At 40.8% G+C, this 27,876-nt stretch overlaps 1 protein-coding gene and 1 pseudogene across 9 annotated transcripts in view; both read right to left on the reverse strand.

Moving 5' to 3' along the window:
- CRCP (CGRP receptor component) overlaps positions 1 to 27,876 on the reverse strand; it is an 83,092-nt gene that overhangs the window by 15,346 nt on the left and 39,870 nt on the right. For 3 of the 9 annotated variants that reach the window (XM_070043783.1, XM_060285760.1, XM_070043782.1), the window contains one exon: positions 19,222 to 19,258. In XM_070043783.1, the coding sequence (XP_069899884.1) occupies positions 19,222 to 19,253 (32 nt within the window). In that variant the 5' untranslated portion in view covers positions 19,254 to 19,258. Of the gene's footprint in view, positions 1 to 11,353; positions 11,449 to 13,990; positions 14,090 to 19,221; positions 19,259 to 27,615; positions 27,805 to 27,876 lie in introns of those variants that run through there. The other 6 variants (XM_060285758.1, XM_030871915.3, XM_030871910.2 and 3 more) reach the window with 5 other exon arrangements.
- LOC115861042 (DAZ-associated protein 2-like) lies at positions 27 to 1,503 on the reverse strand (annotated as a pseudogene).

Below are 27,876 nucleotides of genomic sequence, written 5' to 3' on the forward strand. Positions count from 1 at the left end.
CCTGGCACAGAGGTGGCCTTGGTTCCTCACCAGATGGTGTAGTCACCATCTGAGCCACCCATGGAGAAGTTTCTCTTCCACTGAGTTACAAGGACATGGGCTCCCTGCATGACTGCAAGCTGCGCAGTGGGAGGATACCCGGTGCTGTAGGAGGAACCGTGCCAGCAGTAGCCTCAGCTCCAAATCTGGAACCTTCATCACACCCTCCTCCCACCGGCACTGTTGAGCCACCTGGAGATGGGACCAACCAGATACTAAGCCATGGGGACTCTGCAACCTAAAAGGCCAACGGCCACAGACTAGGCCGTGGGAAGATACCGTGAGGTGCCAGGAAAAGCAGCTGACACGGTGGGGACTGTGGCAGCCCCCGAGTGCACAAAGCTCGGATGGCAGACCTCTGAGCAGGCAGGTGAAGCATCAGTACAGGGTGGAACCTGAGGAAGATGCAAGGTCTGAGAGTACACCGGATTCCCAGGAGGCTGCGCAGGGTAGGCTGGCTGTGGTGGATACTGACCCTTGCCGTTCACGGAGGCTGTGGGTCTGGTTCAGCTCAGTGTAATGGACAGAAATGAGCTCTTGACAGGATAGAAGTAAAAAAGCAATTATGGCCTGAGGAGGGCAGGTTCTGAAGGGAAACTGAAGCACGTTTGTCGGCTAAGAACACAAGCAGGTGGAGAGGCTGAAATAACAGGAGAGAAAAGAAAAGACCCTCAAAAAAAACAAAAGTTCAAAGTTTCCATGAAAAGGCTCATGTTTCACTGAGATCACAGCAATGGGGAAAGAAAAAGCAAATTTTAGGAGATGTGAAGGGAAATGAGTTCATTTTGGATAGTTTTCTCAGTGAAGCAAAAGTGAGGTCACCATCTGAGAGGTCTGGACGTGAAGAGGGTTAACAGGACTAAAAGCTGCAGAGAATCGAGTAAGGAGGAGACGAGGAATAAGACTAGGAATAAGCAAGCAGCTTTGAAGGACCAGCTGAGTTGGAAAATATGAATCCTCACTCAAAACAAAATTATTTATTTTAACCACCATCATCTAACAGCATGAATAAAGAATAAAGAGTAGGAAAAGACATGGCTGAATAAATGAACATCTCAGCTACAAATCAATCAAAGCAACAGAACTCAGTTTATTGAACAGTCATTATCCTGCCAGGCTCTGAAATGCTGGAAATGTTCCTACAGTTGCAAAAAGGATAAGTCTTCTACCGACAAAATCATTACAGCTACTCCCTGAAAAACCCCAACCTGGAGTCAAACCAACCAGTCAAGTTCTCTGCTCTGCACCCCCAGGAGCTAAGCCCTGCTGAAGTCAAGTCCCAGAACCACACATACTGCAGGTGCCAGTTCTGGGGGCGGTGGTTACAAACATGCCCCCCGACTTCATAATCAGGCTTATTTTTATCATCTCTACTTTCTCTCCTTCACTTAATTCACTGCACTTTAGCTCCCCCCACAACTGGTCACCAAAACTGTTCTCATTAAAGGGTGCAGGGAGCTCCATGCTGACCACTTTTTTTTTTTTAATTAATTTACTTAGTTTTGGCTGCATTGGGTCTTCATTGCTGCACATGGGTTATTTACAGACCTGGGTCTCAAAGGCAAGTCCTTCTACTCCTGGCAGACATGGCTGTACATCCTAAGGAGATCTCAGGATGAGACCTGGGGCTGCAAGCCAGGCTGCACTTCTTAAGAACAAAGTACCTCAAGCAAAAAAATTTAAATGATTAGAGAACCAATGCCTTGGGGAATTAACATGCTACAGGAAAAGATGACATAGGACTTAGTGTCAAAGTGATTTTAAGCTGAGTCTCAAAACTACCATTTTGCTGAATAAAGCTATAAAGTCAAATAAAACATGGTTCCTCCCAAACCTTCAAGAACTCTAGCAATGGAGGCTTTTAAGGAAATTAATGCAGCTCCAGTTTGTACTACTAGAACCAGACCACTTAAGAGCTATTATCTTGAACCTCTTCTTCCTGAGAGAATGGTAGAGAAAAACTCTATCGGGATAATCAGAAATAAGAATTAAAGAGCACTTCACAGCAGTTTCTGTTATAAATGTGATTCCTGTCTTAAACTGTACTGGCTAGCACAAAATGATCCAGGTCTTGATAGCATATGGCAAGCAGCCCCCTGAGTCACCAGGCACTGAGGCCAAATGAATTCCAGTGGGCTGCAGTAGTTGGCTCCCTCCCAGAGGAGCCGGGCCCAGGGACAGTGAACGAAGCCTGCCGGCCCCCTCTACTGTTGTTTTCAGAACAACACTGCCTGCAGCTTTTGCTTCCTACAGTCATAGATAACCTGTGTGTCAATAAGAACCCTGGCATGTTCATCTGTCCCAGGAATCAACCATTTAATGAAAAGTAAACATTAAAGGGTCAAAAAGGACTTTACAAATCTTCAAATTTAGGATCACAAATGGAAAAAGAGAACAGAAATAAATCCTCCCCTGAATATTACAGTCTACTTGAAATATATATAGATTATGGCCAATCATGAATCAGCTTGCAAGGCAACTGAATAGTAGCCAGGTGCATATTTATAGCAGAAAAGATGTAGGGATTGCGAAGCAAAACACCAGGCAAACAGCTGACAAGAGGTCTTAAAAATCGACCATTAGGACTTCTGTTGTAGACAAGATGCAGTAAACCCACTAAAGCCTCTTTCTGTTGTTTACAACAACAACAAACGCAGGACAAAACACAAAAAGCAAAAACCTGGACTCTGAAAACAAAAGTAGGTGGACTGGAAAGGGAAACAAAACTTGAAGAAAGCTAGAACTAGTTGGTGGGACTTCCCTGGTAGTCCAGTGGTTAAGAATCCGCCTTCCAATGCAGGGGACACGGGTTCAATCCCTGGTTGGGGAACTAAGATCCCACATGTTGCCAGGCAACTAAGCCCGCGCACCTCAACTACTGAGCCCGCACGCCTCAACTAGAGAGCCCACGTGCCGCAGCGAAGAACCTTGCACTCTGAAGCCCACATGCCACAACTAGAGAAAAACCCGCATGCCGCAACAAAGTGCCTGCACGCTGCAACGAAGATTCTGTGCTGCAACTAAGACCCGATGCGTTCAAAGATAAATAAAGAAAATAATTTTTTTTTGCCGTACACGGGCCTCTCACTGCCTCTCCCGCCGTGGAGCACAGGCTTCGGACGCACAGGCCCAGCGGCCACGGCCCATGGGCCCAGCCGCTCCGTGGCACGCAGGATCCCCCCGGACTGGGGCACGAACCCGCGTCCCCTGCATCGGCAGGCAGACTCCCAACCACTGTGCCAGCAGGGAAGCCCTAAAATAAATATTTTTTTAAAAAAGAGAAAAGAACTAATTGGTGTGGGGGATGGATGTGAGTTTCTTTCTTTTCCTCCTTTCTCTCATAAGCCCTGATCCTCAGGACTGCCCTTAGCAGTACTGCCCTACAGCAGTAGTTTCACATGGAGCTGAAACTCCAAGAGAAATTCCATCTTTCTGGCCAGAAGATTGGGAAAAGGGGCCCCAGAGATCTGGAGATCTAGGTAAAGCCCACAACTCGAGGGCAGTTCCTCAGGGAGCCCTAGCAGTGGGTATATCCAGGAAGGGAGCCACTGTGGTCCAGAGTGCCAAGGAATATCTTTTTTTCCCCTCTCCTCTTTTTTCCTACCTTCTTTGCCCCAAGGGTGGCACCAGTAACAAATGAAAACAAAGGCAGCTAAAATGATGACAGAAATCTAGTACTTGTGGCAGAGGCCTAAAAAAGGGGGCACATGTGCGCCTGAGAGTCTGGGGGCAATCCCAGAGAGAAGAGCAAGAGAGAGGATTTCCCTAAATTTGAGTACCAATCAGCACAAATCTTAGGTTTAGCCCAAGCTATTCATGTGTAGAACAGCCCCAAACAACAAAGAGCAGAGACCCAGCACAGCAAACACACTGAGAAGTGAACAAGTTAAAACATAACTCCAGTCTCATATGCAAAAAAGATCCAAAGCAGCAGAACAAACAGTTTAAAATCTAAACTGATATTGAAATCCTTGCCATGTAAGCCAAGAGACTTGAGGTGTGAACATAACTGGACGACCACCTGCTAAAAGAAACCAAAAAAAGCAACATTAACCAGAGGCATTTCACAGGATCCAGAGTTCTAAACAATATAATATTCAAAATGTTCAGGATACAATCTAAAATTATCTCAATGAGGGAACTATCACTAATTCTCAAGGGAAAAGTTCATCAACAGATACCAAATCTATCATGACCCAGATGTTGGAATTATCAGACAAAAACTTTAAAGTAGCTATTATTACAACATGAGATATACACAAATTCTTTTTTTTTAAACATTCTTGAAATGAATGGAATAATAAAAGTTCTCAGGAAAGAGACAGAAATTATAAGTAGTAAACAAATGAAAATTTTAGAACTGAAAAATATAGGAAATTTTATAATTCACTATGTAGGCTTAATAACAAAATAGAGTTGACAGAAGAAAAGAGTCTGCGAACATATAGACAGTTCAGTAGAAATTACCCCATTTGAACAACAAAGAGGGAAAAAAATGAACAGAGAGGATTCAGGAAAGATGGCAGAGTAGGAAGAACCAGGAATCTGCCTCCCCACCACCTAGACAACAACCATCTAGACAACTAGACCTAAATGTAAAATGCAAAACTATAAAACTCCCAGGAGATAACACAGGAGAAAACCTAGATGACCTTGCATATGGTAATGACTTTTTAGATATAACACCAAAGACACAATCCACAAAAGAAATAATTGATAAATTGGACTTCGTTAAAATTAAAAATATTTGCTCTATGAAACACAAAGTCAAGAAAACAAGATAAACCACAGACTGAGAGAAAATATTTCCAAAAGACACGTGATAAAGGACGGTTATCCAAAACACAGAAAGAATTCTTAAAACTCAGCAATAAAAAAACAAACAACCAGGGCTTTCCCTGGTGGCGCAGTGGTTGAGAGTACGCCTGCCGAGGCAGGGGATACGGGTTCGTGCCCCGGTCCGGGAAGATCCCACATGCCGCGGAGCAGCTAGGCCCGTGAGCCACGGACGCTGAGCCTGCGCGTCCGGAGCCTGTGCTCCGCAACGGGAGAGGCCACAACAGTGAGAGGCCCACGTACCGCAAAACAAACAAATAAATAACCCAATTTTTAAAATGGGCAAAAGAACTACTTACAATAGCCAGGACATGGAAGCAACCCAAGTGCCCCATCAACAGATGACCGGATTAAAATGTGTGAGTGTATATGTGTGTGTGTGTGTATATGTATTTATGTGTGTGTGTGTGTGTGTATATATATATATATATACACACACACACACATATACACACAATGGAGTATTAGCTAAAAAAAATGAATGAAACACTGCTATTTGCAGCAACGTGGATGGACCTAGAGAATATTATGTGTAGTGAAATAAGTCAGACAGAGAAAGACAAATACTATACAATATCGCTTATATGCAGAACCTAAAAAAATAATACAGGGACTTCCCTGGCGGTCCAGTGGTTAAGACTCCATGCTTCCACTGCATGTAGGGGGCATGGGTTCGATCCTTGGTTGGGGAACTAAGATCCTGCATGCTGCACGGAATGGCCAAAAAAAATTTTTAATTAAACATAAAAAAATAATACAAATGAATACATATGCAAAACAGGCTCACAGATATATAAAACAAACTTGTGGTTACCGAAAGAGAGGGGGAAGGAGAGGGGACAAATTATGGGTATGGGATTAACACATACAAATTACTATACATAAAATAGATAAGCATCAAGGATTTACAGAGAAAATAATCTGTATGATACCATAACAGTGGATACACGTCATTACAGATTTGTCCAAATTCAAAGAACTGTTCACCACCACAAGTAAACCCTAATATAAACTATGAACTTTTGGTGTTAATGACGTGTCAATGTAGGTTCACTGATTATAACAAATTTACCACTCTGATGGGGGATGTTGATAATGAGGGATGCTATGGATGTGAGGGGGATGGAACATATGGGAAATCTCTGCACCTTCCCCTTATGTTGCTATAAACCTAAAACTGATCTAAAAACATGAAGTCTTTAAAAAAAAAAAATTCTGCAAAGGTGCCAGAGTAGGAAGTACCAGAAATCTGTCTCCCCGCCTAGAAAACAACTGTACTCCTGGAATCTGTCTGATATTAACTATTTTGAAACTCTAAAGTCTACTGAAGGCTTGCAACTTCCAGGGGAAGTTCTGGAAGGTAAAAAGCAGTTAATTTTGGTCAATTTTAGATCTTAGCACAGTAGCAGCACCCATCCCCAACTCCAGGGGCAGGCAGCTGTGCCCACGTTCCTGGAGCAGCTTGTACACAGCTTGTGGAAGCTAGAGAGGGCAAAAAGTACCCTGTCCTCCAAATATCAGGGATCTGTGCTCTAATCACTGACTATAGCTTCTGATCACAGAGGTGCAAGCAAAGGGGCAGCAGCCATTGTTGTTGCGCCTCCCCCTCCAGCTGAAGTGACTTTTAGAATTTAAAGGGCTGGTGTCCTTTTTTCCCCCCCAACCCTTCTTTTTTTTTTTTTCTCCCTAAAGTTCAGACACTAAAGACACAAAAATAACTGCATATATGGGAAAAAATCAGAGTGACTGTGCATGCCTAGGGAAAGAGGCACACTCAGAAAAGACCTGAGAAGACCTTGGGTTTATACCTCAAGCTGATCTGTAGCACAGAAACAGCCTACAGGACAAAAATAGCAAACAATAAACAAAAATCAGCAAGCCTAGGGGAAGGAAGAAAATCTGATTTCCAGAGTTACAACATTATTAGATCAACCGTCTTAAAGAGGCTCCAAGAATGAGGGGCTTCCCTGGTGGCACAGTGGTTAAGAATCCGCCTGCCAAGGCAGGGGACACAGGTTTGAGCCCTGGTCCGGGAAGATCCCACATGCTGCGGAGCAACTAAGCCAGTGCACCACAACTACTGAGCCTGTGATCTAGAGCCCACAAGACACAATTACTGAAGCCTGTGTGCCTAGAGCCCGTGCTCCACAACAAGAGAAGCCAATGCAATTAGAAGCCCGTGTACCACAACAAAGAGTAGCCCCCGCTCACCACAACTAAAGAAAGCCGCACACAGCAACAGACCCAATGCAGCCAAAAATTAATTAGCTAATTAATTTTTTTTAATTAAAAAAAAAGATGCTCCTAGAATTAAAGGAAGATGTGGAGAAAGTAAAGAAAACAATGTATAAACAAAATGGAAATATCAATAAGAGACCCAAACAAACAAACAAAACAAATTCCAGAGCTGGAAAGTACAATGACTGAAATGAAAAACACTAAAGGGATTTGAAGGCAAATATGAACAGGCAGAACAAAGAATCGATGAACTTGAACAGAAAAAAAGATTAAAGAAAAGTGGAGAAAGCCTAAGAGGTCTCTGGAGCATCAAGAAGTGGACCAACATATACAGTTTGGGAGTCCCGGAAGGGACTAAGTGTCCATCAAGAGATGAATGGTTAAAGAAGATGTGTGTGTGTGTGTGTGTGTGTGTGTGTGTGTGTGTGTGTGTGTGTGTGTGTGTGTGTGTGTGTGTGTGTGTGTGTGTGTGTGTGTGTGTGTGTCAGTGGAATATTACTCAGCCATAAAAAAGAATGAAATAATACCATTTGCAGCAACATGGATGGACCAATAGATTATCATACTAAGTGAAGTAGACAGAGAAAGACAAATATCATATTATATCACTTATATGTGGAATCTAAAAAAAAAAAAGATACAAATGAACATTTTTACAAAACAGAAAAAGACTCACAGACATAGAAGACAAACTTGTGGTTACCAAAGGGGAAAGGAGGGAAAAGGTGTGGAGGGATAAATTAGGGATTTAGGATTAACAGACACACTAGCATATATAAAACAGATAAACAACAAGGACCCACTATATAGCACAGGGAACTATATTCAATACCCTGTAATAACCTATAATGGAAAATAGTTCTGCAAAAGGATATATATATATATATATATGTATGTATAACTGAATCACTATACTGTATACCTGAAACTAACACAACATTGTAAATCAACCATACTTCAATTAAAAAGTTTCCTTGTCTTTAAACAACAACATAAAAAACAGAGGCTTGGGGACTGCAGAACAATTATCAGAGTTCTAACAGTTGTGTCTTTGGAGTTCTGAAAAGAAAGGAGGAAGACACTGGGGCAGAAAAAAATATTTAAAGAAACAATGACCCAAAACTTCACAAATTGGGTAAGACACAAAAATTTACATAATCAAGAAGCTCAGCAAAGATAAACTAAAAAATATATATATATATATAATAATCAAATCTTCAAAGACCAAACATAAAGAAAAGTATTGAAAACAGTCAGAGGAAAATAATACATTACATATTGGCATGACCACAGATTTCTCATCAGAAACCATGGCAATCAGAAGACACTGAACTAACATCTTTAACGTGCTGAAAGAAAAGCTCATTCAACCCTGTGAAACTATCCTTCAGGAATGAAAGAAAATAATAACATTCTCATTTGAAAGAAAACTGTAGCCAGCAGCCCTGTTCTAAAAGAACGATAGAGGAAGTTCTTCAGGCTGAATGATAAAAAGTAAACATGGAACAGGAATGAATGAAGAGCAAAAGAAATAGCAAAATTCTGGGTAAATATAAAAGACTGTTTTTGTCCTCTTATGTTCTTTAAAATATGTAGAAGTATAGAGCGTAAGTAATAAAACACTGCTAAACACTATTTTCAACATATATAGATGTAATAAATATGACAACGGTAACAAAAGGGAGAAGATAAAATAAGAAGTGTTGATGAGGATGTGGAGAAATTAGAACCCTTGTGCACTGTTTGTGGGAATGTAAAATGGAGCAGACACTATGGAAAACAGTATGGCAGTTCCTCAAAAATTTTAAAATAGAATTATCATAAGATCCAGCAAACGTGGCTTCTGGGTATATACTCAAAAGAACTGAATGCTGGGTCTCAAAGAGATATTTGTACATTCATGTTCATAGCAGCATAATTATGTGCAACAGCCGAAAGGTGGAAACAACCCAGGTACACATCAGTTGATAAATGAATAAACAAAATGTCATATATACATGAAATGTAATACTATGCAGACTTCAAAAGGAAGGAAAATCTGACACATACTATAATATCAATGAACCCTGAAGACATAATAAATGAAATAAGCCAGTCACAAAAGAAAAAATACTGTATGATTCTCATATGAGGTACTTAAAGTAGCCAAATTCATGAGACATAAAGCAAATTGGTGGTTACCAGGGCTAGAGGATGCGGAATATGGGGAGTCATTGTTTAATGGCTATAGAGTTTTAGTTTTGCATGATGAAAAACTGTCCTGTGGATGGATGGCAGAGATGTACAACAATTAAATATATCTAATGCTACTGAATCACACACTTAAAAATGGTTAAAATAAAAAGACAACAATATTAAATAATATTCAGACTTTTTTTTTAAGACAAATACTATACGATTCTAATTACATGAGGTATATAGAATAGTCAAATCCACAGAAACAGAAAACAGAGTGGTGGTGTCAGGGGCTGGGGAGAGCAGGAAATGGGGAGTTGTGTAATTGGTATACAGATTGTTTTGTAACATTTTAAAAGTTCTGGGGACTTCCCTGGTGGCACAGTGGTGAAGACTCCACTCTCCCAATGCAGGGGGCCCAGGTTCACGGAACTAGATCCCACATGTGTGCCTCAACTAAGAGTTCGCATGCTGCAACTAAGGAGCCTGTGAGCCACAACGAAGGAGCCAGTAAGCCGCAACTAAGGAGCCCATGAGCTGCAACGAAGGAGCCTGCCTGCTGCAACAAAGACCCAGTACAACCAAATAAATTAAAAAAAAAAAAATTCTGGGTATTGGTTACACACAATGTGAACACTATACTTAATATAGATGAACTGAAGGCTTAAAAGTGGTTAAGATGAAAAAAAAAAAAGTGGTTAAGATGGTAGGGCTTCCCTGGTGGCGCAGTGGTTAAGAATCCGCCTGCCAATGCAGGAGACTACAGGTTCGAGCCCTGGTCCAGGAAGATCCCACATGCCACAGAGCAACTAAGCCCGTGCACCACAACTACTAAGCCTATGCTCTAGAGCCTGCAAGCCACAACTATTGAGCCCATGTGCCAGAACTACTGAAGTCCGTGCGCCTAGAGCCTGTGCTCCGCAACAAGAGAAGCCACTGCAATGAGAAGCCCGCGCACCGCAACAAAGACCCAATGCAGCCAAAAAAATAAATAAATTTTTTAAAAAATGGTTAAGATGGTAAATTTTATGTTACGTGTATTTTCTCACAAAAATAAAACAAACTGTAAACATACACACAAGCACACATATGCACACATTTGAAAGATGTTTGTCTTCAGAGTTCATTTAGAGAAGAGAGGCAAGGGGAGAAGGGCACTTAGTTTACTGATAGTGTATCAACTGTGCGCCTGAACTAACACCAACTGTTTCCTCCAAAAGAAAATTATTGTTATTCTCAATGAATGACAAAAGCTTTTTGGATTTATCAGCTCTAGTATCAATTCTAAAGACTATGGCTAGTTTTCTTCTCATGGAAACTTTTGATCTAATTCTTAATGTTTTTAATTCCTACAAACTTAACTTATTCAAGAAAGTCACCAAGAAAGTAAATGGGCAGTAGAAGAGCAGACAGAATATTATCAAGCCATTTTTGCCCCAAACACAAATGTCAAATGACTTAATTCATCAACTTTATAAAAAGCCCTTCAATTTGTGAATCCCGTTTTTCAAGCAATTTAGTCTGAATGCTGGGAAGGGGTTATGGGAAGATTTTTGGGAAACATTTTTGAGATTAAAAAGCCCACTATATTCTGTTTCTGGCTCTAGAAGGATCCCAGTGTCTAAGTCTCAGTTGTCTCATCTACAGTACCATGACCCTGGGACTTCCCTGGTGGCTCAGTGAGAATCCGCCTGCCAATGCAGGGGACACAGGTTCGATCCCCGATCCAGGAATATCCCACATGTCGCGGAGCAGCTAAGCCTGTGCACCACAACTACTGAGGCTGTGCTCTACAGCCCGCGAGCCTAGAGCCCGTGCTCCACAACAAGAGAAGCCACCACAATGAGAAGCCCGCGCACAGCAACAAAGACCCAAAGCAGCAATCAATCAATCAATCAATAAATCAATAAATAAATTTATACAATACCATGACCCTACGCCCTGTGTACCGATTACAATTCAAAACCCAACCTAATATAAATACACAGTTGCTGAGGATGACTTTTATAAGCTATCATTTTCATTATGTGTCAGTCTTTTCCCACTTAAGATTATTTTTACTTACTTGGTTAACTTGTGGCTTTTCACTGCTGTGAGAAATTCTCTCACAATCTCAGGACTCTGGTGCCTGCATGGTGTTTTTGATATGTATTTTAGTGTCTACAAAAAAAAAAAAGGGAAAGGCAAGCATAAGACAAACAACCCCAAATGACAAAAAGAGAAGCCAATGGCTATAATTTAGTATTCTAAAATTTTGCTTCAAAAATCTTTTGTAAAACAAATGCCTTCAGGAGACTCAATCTTCATATAATAGGAATTCCTCAAAAATAAAACCAGTAGCTAGAACAAAAAGATTACTGAAATTTTAGAATAAAGCTTTTCTGATCTTAAAGAAAAAACTCAGTCTGACAACTGTGTTATCATGTATCAATTTTTTATAGACAGGGAACCCGAAGAATAAAATAAATAGCCTTAAGTCCATATATAAATGACCCAATAAATGGATTAGAAGGAACAACTCTTTCTTACAAAGAATTCTAACAATTAAACATAGAATGAGGGAAATAAATCACCATTGGGCAATCGCACCATAGGAATAATTAATGCAGGAAGGATCCACCAATGAATACTAAAATTAATGGGCAAAAGCTTAAGAAGTAGGATATTTGCATAGTCTCAAAGCAGTTTCCCCAAAATATTTATTAATTACTGTGGTAGTTTTAATGTGTGTCCTCAAATTCTTTAATATCCCTCCCTTAAGAGATGAAGCCTATTCCCCTTCCCCTTGTATGTGGGCTGGACTAGGTGACGCTTTGCTAATTAACAGAATATGGAAATGGAAAAACAGTAACTTTACAGGGGAGAAACCAGGCAGACACCACCTTAACCAAGTTATCAAAGTTAACAGCATCAGTAATAAGACACTGATACCATGTACTCTGTATCACGAAATGAGAAGGGCACATTTATTACCAAAGTAACTTTCCTTAAGGCACCAAAAATTAAAAGCAAGAACTTAAGAATTAATAGAGTGGGGACTTCCCTGGTGGCACAGTAGTTAAGAATCTGCCTGCCAGTGCAGGGGACATGGGTTCCATCCCTGGTCAGGGAAGATCCCACGTGCCACGGAGCAACTAAGCCTGTGGTCCACAACTACTGAGCCTGTGCTCTAGAGCCTGTGCTCCACAACTACTGAAGCTTGCGTGCCTAGAGCCCATGCTCCACAACAGGAGAAGCCACTGCAATGAGAGGCCCATGCACCACAACGAAGAGTAGCCGCCGCTCGCTGCAACTAGAGAAAGCCCACGTGCAGCAACAAAGACCCAATGCAGCCAAAAATAAATTAATTAATTAAAATTTTAAAAAAATTAATAGAGTGATAGTGAGCATAAACTAATTAACTGTGTAGTTAAGGGTGCTTGATAGTTTGAAAGGTGTATAAAACTAATTACCAACAATCTTTATTTCCTTCTTTGAAAGAGATGAACTATATAATGTGAAAGAACACGAATGAATAAATGAACTGTAGGGTTCTAAACACACAATTAAATGAAAAAAATCAGATGGGAAGCAATGGTGACGAAAGTGTTAAATTCTTTATTTTCCTTAAAAGAGATTATGATACATTAATGCAAGTTTAAAAATGTCTTTGAAAAGAAAAATTAAAAGAGTTAAATCCAAACCTCTTTAAAGACAAAATCAAAATTGAAAGCAAATAACAAGAAAAAACAAAATGACAGATATAGAAATCAAACATTATATAACAAATACAACAGCTTAAGCATAAGATTGGGAGAGAATGCAACAAACTATCAACTAGATATTAAGATTATGAATTACTTTTGATTTCTTCTTTATGCTTTTTTGTACTTTCTAAGTTTTCTACCATAAAAAGTATCACTTTCTCTGTAATAAAGAATTTGGCTTCACTAAAACGGAGAGTCTGGACTTTGCCCTCAGCTTTTGGGAGGTAATCTCCATGCTCCTGGAACATTATATCTAATAGGAGTATCTTTGTCTGAGGGCCTTATGTCCTACTGGATGGTCTTAACAATGAGACTTAGAGTAGGGGCTTTGGGTCATGCAGGATCAGTAGACCTGGAGGCTAACATGAACTACACAGGCAATCAATCATTCAATCATGCCTAGGTAATGGAGCCCCAATAAAAACTCTGGACACCAAAGCTTGGCCGAGCTTCCTTGGCTGGCAATATTCTGTGTGTATTAACACACACTGATTTCAAGAGAAATGTGCTCTGACTCCACATTAGAGAACAGTGGAAGCTCTGCATTTGGTATTTCTCCTGGCACCTGCCCCATTTGCTTCTTCCCTTGGCCAAATTTAATCTGTATCTTTTCCTTGTAATAACCTGTACCAGTGAACATAATAGCTTTTAGCAAGTTCCGTGAGTACTTCCAGTGAATTATTGAACCTGAGGGTGGTCGTGGGGCTCCCCGACTTGCAATTGGTATTAGAAGTGATGGCAGACTTTTAATTATTCCCTCCTCTGACTTTGCAATTGGTTAACATTCGCAATTGGCCAAACTCTTTCCACTTCTATAAACAGGATAAAAACTGGGTTACAGTAAACCTACTCAAATCAGATAATAGGTAGTCATGATTCAGTGGCCAGTCATCAGCAAGATAAACCAACCCCCTACAATGGCAGTTTGGGTAGACCTTCCAAAAACCTAGACTTACTTCATACGTGATAGTATTCAAGTTCTGTTGCCCAGAACTGTGTTTATTCTTTCCACTTTCTTTACGCTGCTCTTTCATATCAGTTAGTAACTGGAACACCTAGGAAGAGATATACAAACGATTTCCATAAATAAATTTGAGAAATGTATCTATTCCAAGGTCAATGATTTTAAAGGATAAAGAGAATAACATCTCTTTTCTTCTCATAAACCCTCCCCGAAACACTTGCATTAGAGCAAATAAGTCCGAGAAGCATGTGACTTGTTAAAAATGCTCTTGGGCTTCCCAGGTGGCACAGTGGTTAAGAATCTGCCTGCCAATTCAGGGGACACAGGTTCGAGCCCTGGTTCGGTAAGATCCCACATGCCATGGAGCAACTAAGCCTCTGCGCCACAACTACTGAGCCTGTGCTCTAGAGCCCACAAGCCACAACTACTGAGCCCACGTGCCACACCTACTGAAGCCCGTGTGCCTAGAGTCCGTGCTCCGCAACAAGAGAAGCCACCACAATGAGAAGCCAGTGCACCGCAATGAAGAGTAGCTCCCACTCACCACAACTAGAGAAAGCCCGCACACAGCAAGCAACAAAGACCCAAGGCAGCCCAAATAAATTAATTAATTAAAGTAAATTTTAAAAAAATAAAATAAAATAAAAATGCTCTTTTATCTAAGTCAAATACTGCAAATTCATTTGTTTACATAAACTATTTCAAGTGTTTCCTACCAATACACACCATATAACTGATCTCCTTGGCTCTCAAAAATAATATTCTGAGTATTTGAAAGTAAATTTTCCTATAATATGATCATCTCAATAGATGCAAAAAAAAGCAATTGACAAAATTCAACATCTATGATCAAAACTCTAAACAAAGTGGGTATAGAGGAAACATACCTCAACATAATAAAGGCCATACATGATAAGCCCAGAGCTAACATCATACTCCACAGTGAAAAACTAAAAGCTTCTCTAAGATCAGGAATAAGACAACGGTGCCCACTCTTGCCTCTTTTATTCAACATAGTATTGGAAGTCCTAGCCAGGGCAATTAGGCAAGAAAAGGAATAAAATTTAGCCATCCAAATGGGAAAGGAAAAAGTAAAACTGTCACTATTTGCAGATGACATGGTATTATTTATAGAAATCCCTGAAGACTCCACCAAAAAACTGTTAGAATAAATGAATTCAGTAAAGTTGCAGGATACAAAATCAACAAATAGGAATCTGTTATGTTTCTATACACTAATAACAAACTATTAAAAGACAAATTAAGAAAACAATCCTATTTATTATAATTGCAACAAAAAAGATAAAATTAGGAATAAATTTAACCAAGGAGGCAAAAGACCTGTACAGTGGAAACTATAAGACACTCATGAAAGAAACTGAAGAAGACACACATAAATGTTCATGCATTGGAAGAATTAATATTGCTAAAATGTCCATACTACCCAAAGCAAACTACAGGTTCAATGCAATTCTCATCAAAATTCCAACTGCATATTTCACAGAAATAGAACAATCCCAAAATTTGTATGGAATCACAAAAGATCCAGAATAGTCAAAGCAATCTTGAGAAAGAAGAACAAAGTTGGAGGCATCACACTCCCTGGTTTCAAACTACATTACAAAGCTATAGTAATCAAAACAGTATGGTATTGGCCTAAAACAGATGCAGAGATCAATGGAACAGAAATAGAGAGCCCAGATATAAATCCACACATATATGGTCAATTAATTTATGATAAAGGAGCCAAGAATACACAATGGGAAAGAACAGTCTCCTCAATAAATGGTGTTGGGAAAACTGGACAGCCACATGCAAAAGAATGAAACTAGACCACTATATACACCATACACAAAAATTAACTCAAAATGGATTAAAGACTTGATGATGTAAGACCTGAAACCATAAAATTCCTAGAAGAAAACACAGGCAGTAAGCTCCTTGACATTGGTCTTGGCAATGACTTTTTGGATTTAGCACCAAAAGCTAAGACAACAAAGGCAAAAATAAACAAGTGGGACTACATCAAACTAAAAAGCTGCTGTGCAGCAAAGAAAATCATCAACAAAATGCAACCTACTGAATGGGAGAAAGTATCTGCAAATCATGTAGCTGATAAGGGGTTAATATCCAAAATATATAAATTCATACAACTCCAGAGCAAAACAAACAAACAATCTAATTTAAAAATGGGCATTTTTCCGAAGAATACATACAGATGGCCAACAAGTACATAAAAGATGCTCAACATCACTAATCATCAGGGAAATGCAAATAAAAACCACAATGAGATTACCACCTCACACCTGTTAGAATGGCTATTATTAAAAAGTCAAGAAATAAATATTGAGGAGGATGTGGAGAAAAGGAAATCACTGTGTACTATAGGTGGGAATGTTAATTGGTGCAGCCACTATGGGAAACAGTATGAAGGATCATCAAAAAATTGAAAATAGAAGTACGATATGATTCAGGCATTCCACTTCTGGGTAACTATCCAAAGAAAACAAAAACAGTAATTTGAAAGGATATATGCACCCCCATGTTCACTGCAGCATTATTTACAATAGTCAAGGTAAGGAAATAAACTAAAGTGTCCATTTACAGATGAATGGATAAAGAAATTGTGGCATATATATACAAAGGAATATTATTCAGCCATAAAAAAGAATGAAATCTTGCCATCTGTGACAACATGAATGGAACTTGAGGGCATTATGCTAAGTGAAAGAAGTCAGAGAAAGACAAATACTGTATGGTATCACTTATACGTGGAATCTAAAAAAGAAAAGGAAAAAAAAAAAGGGACTTCCCTGGCAGTCCAGTGGTTAAGACTCCATGCTTCCACTGTAGGGGGCATGGGTTCGATCCCCGGTCAGGGAGCTAAGTCCCCGCATGCCACGCAGCATGGCCAAAAATTAAAACAAAACCAAAAACAAAACCGAAACCAGAAACCAAGCTCATAGATACAGAGAACAAATGGTTGCCAGAGACAGCGGGGGGAGTAAGCAAACTGGATGAAGGTGGTCAGAAGTTACAAACTTCCAGTTATAAACTAAGTAAGTCATGGGGATATAATGTACAGCATGGCAACGTCAGTTAATAATACTGTATTGCATATTTGAAAGTTGCTAAAAGAGTAAATCTTAAAAAGTTCTCAACACAAGAAGAAAAGAATTATGTAACTATATATGGTGAGTGATGTTAAGTAGACTTATTGTGGTAATCATTTTGCAATATATACAAATATCAAAACATTATGTTGTATACTTGAAACTAATATAATGTTGTATGCTGACTGTACCTGAATTTTAAAAAATTTTCCTAAAATATATATATACACATATATATATATATATATATTTTTTTTTTTAAAGATCTTGCTTCTCGGGCTTCGCTGGTGGAGCAGTGGTTAAGAATCCGCCTGCCAATGTAGGGGACACAGGTTCGAGCCCTGGTCCGGGAAGATCCCACACGTCGCGGAGCAACTAAGCCCGTGCATCACAACTACTGAACCTGCGCTCTAGAGCCCACGAGCCAGTACTACTGAGCCCGTGTGCCACAACTACTGAAACCTGAGTGCCTAGAGCCTGTGCTCCACAACAAGAGAAGCCACTGCAGTAAGAAGCCCACGCACTGCAACAAAGAGTAGCCCCCGCTTACTGCAACTAGAGAAAGCCCGTGTGCAGCAATGAAGACCCAACACAGCCAAAAATAAATAAATTAATCAATTATTTTTAAAAAAGACTTGCTTCTCTAACATGAAAATCTATTTTATTTCCAGAAAAGAAAAATTATGAAGCAAGCGATAAAAGTAGTTTACAAAAAAAAAAAAAAAAAAAAGAAAGAAAGAAAAACTGCTATATAACTTTAGAAGTAAATTTTCTCTACAAGGTAGAAACACATGTGTATTAGTGCTAAGAAGGGTCAGGGGAGGAAATCTCTCTCCTGTTTTAGAGATTATACCAGAGAACTGAGAGAAGCATAGGATCATAAACACAGTAACGACTAGATAAAACGCAACCCATCCCCTGCCTGTCATTCCTTTCAGAAATAGGGGCATGAGACCCAATTAATGCAATGTTTCCCCAATGGATAAAACACTACACACCTTGTCCAGAGTCTAAGCTGGAGAAGGAGGTTCCTAAAAGCCAATGGCTTGGGGCTTCCCTGGTGGCGCAGTGGTTGAGAGTCCGCCTGCCAATGCAGGGGACACGGGTTCCTGCCCCGGTCCGGGAAGATCCCACATGCTGCGGAGCGGCTGGGCCCGTGAGCCATGGCCGCTGAGCCTGCGCATCCGGAGCCTGTGCTCCGCAACGGGAGAGGCCACAACAGTGAGAGGCCCGCATACCACACACACACAAAAAAAAGCCAACGGCTTGACCAACAACCATTTCCTTCCTATTATGAGCAGCAACCATTTAAGATGAACCTTTAGGAAGAAAAGAATATGGCCCACTGTGTTAAATCTACTACCTTCTACATATATCACAAAATGGAGACTCAAATCTCCTATAAGTCTTCCTGAGTTTAGACTCTGGCATAAGAAAAATGGACAGTGAATATATGAATGGTTTTTTCTATACCTGGAGTCAACCTATCAGATAGTTTTGCTAGTACCAAACAACACCCAGGCAAAATAGAAGGTAGGCAAAACTAATGTTCTCTCCTCCCTCTCACCAACTTCTTTCCTTTCTTTCCCCAGCAACCCAATCCTCAAGCCCCCAAATTCCAAACCTGTTACTTCCTACTAAGTTATTCGTAATGGTGAGTCACTAAACTCTCACTTCCAAAATGAAGGTGTTAATACTTATGAGACTATTATGAGGATCAAAATAATAACTTACAAAAGCATTTTACAGCTAAAGAGTGGTAATTAGGAAAAGGCGTTAAGCATTTTAATGGAAAACTTCTGCAAACAGAAACAGTTCCAAAACTGATGTTTCCATCACAGGAAGGCATCCCAAATGAAGATCTAAAATCTTTGGGATTTGGAGAAGATTGCCTACAGTAAACTAAAGGCTTCCCAGCTTCCCTGAATTACTGTATATAATTTACCAAGCTAAGACTATTCCAAGGTCCACCAGATGGTGCCATCTCTCCTATTTTAAAGTGGCAAATCTAAAGGAATTCAGTCATTTCTAACCAAAACGAACTGAATAATCTTCAGAAGCAAAGGGCAACCGATCAGAGAGGAAAACACAATAGTCCAAAGCTATTTACCTCATAGTTACTGAGCAGCGCAGCGCTGGCATCCTTCCTGCAAAATAAAGTAAATTATCGTCAGTCTGGGCTCACACCCCTCTGTGGGAATTAAATATCTACAAAATAATCCCTCTGTCAAGATTCAGTAGCACAGTTCAGAAATTTGGGGACTACAACCTAAAATTGAGAAACGTCCTAAGTCTTACTGGTTTAGCTGGCGATGGACAAATTCAGAGCAAATTCTCCTTTTAACAGGCACAGTATATCACACATCCAACACCAAGTAGGTGATTAAAATACTATACTTATCCCTGGTCCAAGCAGGCAAAAGTTGAGAAGTCAGATATCTAGGGGAAGATAGTTACAGGAAGAACATGGGGGCAAAACCACAGGAGTAGGGGGATGTCAATAAACAGAGGGTGCTAGAATTAACTGGAGAAACAGAGTGCCACCTCATCCCACAGCCATGTCCTCTCTACAGTACCATCTGCCTTCCATCGGCTATTGACATTTTGGGCAGCCAAGTCCTCCTGTTGAATCACCAGAAATGGGATCCTTAACACTAACATCACTACTGGAAATTCCAGCAACATCTGGAATCCTGCCAGATACCCACAAAACTCCCAAGGTGTTCATCTTTTCTATCAACTCAACCACTAGAGTTCAGGTGTTGAGCACTGGCAATGGTCCATCAAGGCAAAACGTCATCTTTCATGTATGAATGAGGACAGCAATGTGACGTGAATTAAATTACAACTGATCCATTCTACAGTATCACATCAGAAAGCACTTATTGTTTTTAACAGTCTGGAGACAGTACAGTATAATAATTAAGAACATAGTTTTGACCTACTGTATAGTGTACAGCACAGGGAACTACAGTCAATATCTTGTAATACTCTATAATGGAAAAGAACCTGAAAAAGAATACATATATACATAATATATATATGTATAGCTCAATCACTTTGCTGTATACCTGAAACACTGTAAATCAACTATACTTCAATTTTAAAAGAATACAGTTTTGAAATCAGACAAATCTAGGTTCATATTCCAGCTCTGCCACTTACAAGGTATGTGAGTTTCAGTGAGTTAATTAACCCCCGTTAAGCATCCCCATATAAAACAAAAAATGCACATAACTAGTACCTAGAAATGTAGCCTGGATTCTAAACCCAGCTCCACCAACCAGTAGCTATGTGAATTTGGGCAAGTTATTTAACCTCTCTATGCTTAAATTTTCTCATCTATAAAATGGCAACTGTAGTATCAACCTTGTAACATTGTTACAGGATTGAGTTGAAACATGTAAAGTACCTGGAACACAGTATGTGCTCAATAAATACCATCTATTGTCACTACTGCCTGGGCTACCACCACCACAACCACCGCTTCTTCCTACTTCATAAAGCCGTTCTGAGGATGAAAGGAAAACATATTTTAAAAGTGTAACACAGTTCTTGGTACTTATTAGGTTCTCCTGAACGAAGGCTATTACTGTTAAAAGATATCACCTCACTTAAATTCTCATTAAAAACCCTGTGATGTAGGAGCTATTATGATTCCTTCTTTCTGGATGATGAAACTGAGGCTCAGAGATTTAAAAACTTGCTCAAGGGCACACAGTAGAAAGCCTAACTGAAGTGGACAATAACTATGGGATTGTGAAAAATAAAACAGGATTGAACAAATGGAAACCAGTAATGCAGAATCCTAAAACTTCAGGAAGGAGTATGGACTTGACATAATGTACAACAAAGATTACTGTTTGTTCTTAAACTAGGAATGGGGCTATATGATGAAATTGAGGACACAAAATTTCAAAAACATGAGCCAAATAGATGGGTGGTTTCCCCAGTCAATAAATAAAGCAAAACAAGCAGGTGGTTAACGCAGGCTTCAACCAAGGCCTTAGGTCATCAGCACAGTAATGTCAGCACTTAATCAAATCAGCCCATGAAGCTTTCCAAATGCTACTGGTCATTCAACAAACAGCCAGGATTTCACAAAAGTGCTGCTTTGCCCAAATGACCACAATGGAACTCAGGTCACAAAGAACACCATACTTAAAAGGAACCTAGGAGACTTCCCTGGTGTCGCAGTGGTTAAGAATCTGCCTGCCAATTCAGGGGACACAGGTTCAAGCCCTGGTCTGGGAAGATCCCACATGCCACAGAGCAACTAAGCCTGTGCACCACAACTACTAAGCCTGCGTTCTACGGCCGGTGAGCCACAACTACTGAGCCAGAGTGCCACAACTACTGAAGGCTGCGCATCTAGAGCCCGTGCTCCGCAGCAAGGGAAGCCACCGCAATGAGAAGCCCACGCACTGCAATAAAGAGTAGCCACCACTCGCCGCAACTAGAGAAAGCCTGCGTGCAGCAACAAAGACCCAACGCGGTCAGAAATAAATAAATTAAAATTTTTAAATAAATAAATAAATGGAACCTAACACAGGAAGGATAATGCATAATTAGAGTATGTGATATGGCTCATTTAAAGCTGAAAATGACAGGACTTCCCTGGTGGCACAGGGGTTAAGAATCCGCCTGCCAATGCAGGGGACACAGGTTCAAGCCCTGGTCCAGGAAGATCCCACATGCCACAGAGCAAGTAAGCCCGTGCGCCACAACTACTGAAGCCCGCAAACCTAGAGCCCGTGCTCCGCAACAAGAGAAGCCACCACAATGAGAAGCTAATGCACTGCAACAAAGAGTAGCCCCCGCTCACCTCAACTACAGAAAGCCTGCGCACAGCAATGAAGACCCAACACAGCCATAAATAAATAAATAAAATTGAAAATGACTAATCAAACCACATGTCATCTTTGCCTACTTAATCAGTAAGTCACCCCACAAGGCCTCCTCCTATCTTTGCTTGAAACTGAATTACAACTCCCTTCATGCCCTAACATTCAGGGGAACTAAAACATCCCTTCCTGGAACAGGGTGACAAAAATTACATGTTATCTTTCCTCAAGGCCAGTGGATCCATCCCAGGTGCCACGGTGACAACTTCATTTCCAAATCACAGCCCCCCTCTGTCATGTAGATTATTCCATGGCCTGGGAAATCTGTCCTTGTCTCTTCCAAATTACTGCCCCACTGCCCAAGTCAATATTGTTAATTGCAAGAATCCAAAGAACATCTTCTGCCTTTTCTAGAGCCAATACACAAAGAAGGAAAGGAACTCTCTTTTATGTATATTTTCATGAACCTGTGTTTTGGAGCCAGGAGAACAATGGATGTTTAAAAAGTACAGCGTCTTGCACTCTGGTGGGCAGAAGCTGATTTATTCATTGATTCTTTTATTAGGAAGATAAATAATTTTTTTACCCAGCTAAATACTAATGGAGTAAATGCCAAAATATGCTAGGCATTCCTTTATTCAGTTAAATGTCAACGAGTACAGTATCTGCCTTTCCTTGAGTCCTAAATGAACTGTGTGTATTGGGAAATTTTTTTTGAAGGCAGTTTTTATCCTGAAGAAGTTACTGTAACCACCACGAAGTGGCAGGTTGTTGAGAACAGGATATGGCGAGATTTGACAGACATCAACTTAATCAAGTTATCCAATTTAACAGCACCAATAATGATGAGGTGATGCACTGAGAAGGAAACATCCCTTATAGCAATCCTGTCAGAAAATGTAGTTATGAGAATATAATCAGACAAACCCAACCTAAGAAACCTTCTTCAAATCAACTGGCCTAGATTCTTCAAATATCACTATCATTTGTCACGATGTCAATGTCACAAAAAGAGGCTAAGAAACTGTTCTCAGAGTAAAGGAGATTAAAGAACCTTGACAACTAAATGCAATGTGTGATTCTGGATTGGATCCTGAATCAATTTTTTAAAAAAATCCAGATAAAACATTATTAGGACAATTGGAGAAATTTTAATATAGGTTGCATTTTAATAATAGTGGTAATATCAGCACTAAATTCCCTGGGTGTGATGATGGTATTGCAGTTACACAGGAGAATGTCTTTTTAAGACTGATAAAATGACATCTCTACAACTCTGAACTGGTTCAGTAAAGAGTGTGTGTGGAGAGAGAATGTAGGCATGTGTAACAAAGAGAAGGCAGATATATCAAAAATGTTAACAAATGGTGACCCCAGGTAAAGGATATAAAGGAACTTGAGATGCTCTTTTTGCAACTGTTCCATGGGTTTGAAATTTTTCAAGGTAAAAAGTTGAGAAAAATGGAGATGTAAAACTAAAGAATTCCATGAAGTTAAAAAAAAAATACATTAGTATAACTTGTAATTGAGGACATTCTCCTCCAATGTTTTTTTACTTCATACTCTCCTGTAGGACTTAGAATGGTACTGATTTTACTTACAGATGTTTAAAGCAAATATTCCAAGTGAATTTTAAAGACTGTCTGAATCTATACTTACAGGAAGGCAGTCACTTAATTTCCTTAAGTCATGAATTAGCTGACTGAAGCTGATGTACTATTTGAAATTTAACCTGTAAAATCTGCTTAACTTGCTGAGTCAATTTAATGGACACAAACAACTACTTCAGAAAATCAAATTCTGAATAAACAGAACAAAATGATCTACTGACAGACTTTCCTTAGAGACTCACACATGCACAAAAAAGTCCAAGCAAACAGTGCCTATTAACTGCCACAGAGTTAACTCTTACAAACACAATGACAAACAGAATTGCTCAAATTCTCCTATGTTTAACCTATGTTACTGACTCAAGTCCTGTTCTGAAAAGCTAAACTCTGGTCCAAGAAAACTGAGCAGCTTCAAAGTCAATGAACAATTTAAACTGTAGCATTCACTTGGGAGCTAGCAAATTATCCTCTTTCCAGTCCTGTTACTGAATTGCTATAAGACCTATTAGCTAACTTCTCTAAACCTCAGTATTTCCAGCTGTAAAAAGAAGGAAATTCTGACACTATCTCAAAAAGATGATGTGGAAGAAACTCCATTTTCTGTAACTATGTATACTAAGTTTAAGAATAAAAGGATGAACACAAAATTTTCCAGGCATATAAATAGTCCCGAGGCATTAGAGAAAGTTAGCCAAACAGCAAATACCTTAGTATACAAATACTTAATTTTGCTATGAATATTTTATATCCTTTTATCCGATGTGATGGTCAAAAAGTTTTTATTTTTAGGGCTTCCCTGGTGGCGCAGTGGTTGAGAGTCCACCTGCCGATGCAGGGGACGTGGGTTCGTGCCCCAGTCCAGGAGGATCCCACATGCTAAAGAGCGGCTGGGCCCGTGAGCCATGGCCGCTGAGCCTGCGCGTCCGGAGCCTGTGCCCTGCAACGGGAGAGGCCACAGCAGTGAGAGGCCCACGTACCGCAAAAAAAAAAAAGTTTTTATTTTTAAAGTCTATCGTTCAACCAAATAAAGCATAAATATTCCTTACCTTTAAAAAACTTCTAGTGTGTGTCTATCGATATGTATCACTCACACAGTAGGTAGTTACTCAGTGATTGAAGAAAAAAAAGTAGTAAAAACTCAGGGGAGTTTTCCATCCATGCCTCCTCACTGCAGGTCCTGGGAATGCCTAACAAAGGTACAATGTGTTTGCCCTCTCAGAGACCTAGGGGTCTCCTGAAGATCCTAAGGACCACACTCCCAGAGGTCACACCTCATACTGGAGGCCAGGCAAGAACTAGAATTAGGCCTCCAGGGACTTCCCTGGCGGTCCAGCGGTTAGGCCTCCGCCCTTCTGAGGCAGGGAGCACGGGTGCAATCCCTGATCGGGGAACTAAGATCCCACATGCCGCATGCTGGGGCCAAAAAAACACAGAATTAGGTCTCCAGACAGTCTCATTCCAGGGGCCCCCTCCACCCCCAAACCACATGCCTACCTCAGAAAACCTCATTTTCCCACAAACTCTAGCCACAAAATTCTTGATGAGTCACTGACTCCTTGGGAGAAGTTGACAGGTTACTATATAGGAGAAAAAACTCTTGATTGAAACCATTTCACTTAGGAAAATCAGAAAATCTATATGCTCAGCAATCAGGAAACCAGCTAAATAATTTATATTAATTTATATTAATTTAATTTATTAAATTAATGAAGTATTGTTATATTACTTCACTCCACAAGTACAGTCAGCCCTCTGTGTCTGTGGATGTGAAACCCACGACTGGGGGTTTAAACCAGCAAATACAGAAGGCCAACTGTGTTTGCCAAAGGGCTACTGTGTGCCAGATGCGCTGCTAAGCACTAGGGGAACAGACACTGGTCCCTGCCTTCATGATACTTACACTCTCAAGAGGGAGACAATACACTAGACATGTAAACATACATCTATTATCAGAACTTGTAATTATTTAAGGGAAAAGTAAACAAAGGTTCTATGAGAGACAAAAAGCAGGACTTATTTTGGATTTACCAAAGAGGAAAAACAACATTGAAAAAGGACACTCAACCTGAGCTGTCAAAAAGATAAGAAGTGGGCAGGACAGGGGGAAAAGTCTACCAGGTAGAGGGAACAGCAATGCAAGGGCTTGGAGAGTTACCAAAATTACTTGACTGCCAGTGGAAAGTGTGTCTCTTTGCGGGAGGGGACAGTGGCAAGAGACAAGGTTGGTGAGTGGGTGAGGTTACATAGGGTCTTGTAGTCCTACTAAGAAATGCAGATATCCTCTAAGCACACAGAAAAGCAATGAAGGGTTTTTACACAGGGGGTGATTTGATCCAATTAATATTTTTTAATTCACTTTGGCTGCTGTGCAGAAAACAGAATGGAGGGGGCGGGGCAAGAGTGGAAACCAAAGGCTATTGCTTAATCTGGACCAGAGATGATGAACTACAAAATTAGCAGTGGGGATGGTGCTCCATTCAAAATACATTCTGAACGTGGAGATGACAGGACTGGCTGATGGACTTGATTTAGCGGTGAGGAAAGAGGGCTAGATTTCTGGTTTAAGCAACTGGATGGATAAGAGAAAAGGGCTAGAAATATATTCTGGGGAATCATTTGCATACAGATGGGTAAAATGACCAAGGGAATGTGGAGAGAAAAGGTCCCAGGACTGAGCCCTAAAATACTTCAACATTTAGAAGCCCAAGCAAGGAAGGAAGGCAGGGCTAGGAAAGAAGACTGAGAAGTAGTCCTTGATGTAGGAGGAAATCCAAGAGAGCACGTCGCAAAGCCAAGAGAGTGTCTTGAGTTTCTGTATCAATTGCTGCTAAGGGATCAAGGAAGTTGAGGCCAGAAAATCAACTTCTGAATTTGACAAGATGGAAGGCTCAGGTAACCTACCTAAGACCCATTTCTGTAGACTGGTGAGGATGAAAGCCCAAAAGAATGATTGAGAGAATGAGGGGATAAACAACATTTCTAAGAAGTTTTCTGGTGACAGGAAGCAGAGAGGGAGCAACAGGTGGACATGGATGTAGGGATAGACAAGGGATTTTTCTTTTAAGATAGATAAATTAAAGCTGGTCTGTATGCTGACAGAAAATGCTTAATAAAGAGGGAAAAATTGATAATGACGTCTTGGGCTAGAGTAATATTATGCATGTTTTTCAAATTGCAGATTAAACCCCATTAGTGGATTGCAAAATCAGTTTAGTGGGTCTACACCCTATTTTAATAAAAGAGGCTATCGGAGTGTACTGCACACTGCATTGTCTCATGAAGCTTTCGTTTCAGTTACATATACATACAGTGTTTTTTTAAAAGTCTGAAAAACAGTAGTACATGTAGACATTAAACAGGCTAAAGAACATAAAAGAAAGTATCAATATTAAATAATCGGTGGCAAAGAGAACACAATACAGTATGCCTACAAGTTAACGTCAACCGTGCAAAAATCCACATACAGAGTAGCTACAAAAACTTCCATTTGCACCCGGTACAATGAGCAGACACGGAAAAGACCATGTGGAGTTAAAACTGTTAGAATGGCTTTTACTCCCTCCCTACACACACACACAAATAGCTAAATGCTTCTCATCAAACTTGGACAGCACCTGTTCAGAGTTAGGGTTCCAAAGGAGCCCACTGCCCCTAAGCAAAGCTCTACCCCAGCATTTACCCATCTCTCCTCCAAGTACTTCCAGGCCGGACTCAGGGCTTTGTACCTTCGAAGTTCCCGCTCCAACACTGGGCCAGGCTCCCCACCGTGACGCCTGCAACGCTAGTGAGTGGATGAGGGAGGGAACAGGCACCCTGAAAGGCAGCCGAGACAAGTGGCACTCGGCCCCGCGTGCTGGGCACGCGGTGGGCGTGGGGGCGAAGGTTCGGAGAGACAGAGCGAGAGCCCCTTCCTCCCTCGCCTCCCGATCCGTCGCCCTCCCCACCGTGACGAGGGGTCGCCCCAGGCCCATGTCTCCCGGCTCCCAGGGTCTAGCGGTCGCCAGCTGTGGGCGTCGGCCCAAACCCAGCGACGCGCCCCGAGCTGCTTACACTTCCATGTCGACCCCGCCTCTTCGCCTCCGGCCGACAGCACCCGCGAAGCTCCACACAGCCCCGCCGCCGCACCGGGCGTCCACGCCGAGCTCCCTGGGGCCGGCTCCGCGCGCCGCGGTGCACGCCGGGATCGCCGCGCTGCACACCGGGAGCCTGGAGGACCCGGCGGGGCCGCGAGCCCTGCATGTCTCTCTAGCCATCCGAGCTCTGTCCTCTACGCCCAGCTCGACTTCAGACTGTTAAGCGTTTGCAGACAGG

This window comes from Globicephala melas, chromosome 15, assembly GCF_963455315.2.
Source record: "Globicephala melas chromosome 15, mGloMel1.2, whole genome shotgun sequence".
NCBI classification, from domain to species: domain Eukaryota; kingdom Metazoa; phylum Chordata; class Mammalia; order Artiodactyla; family Delphinidae; genus Globicephala; species Globicephala melas.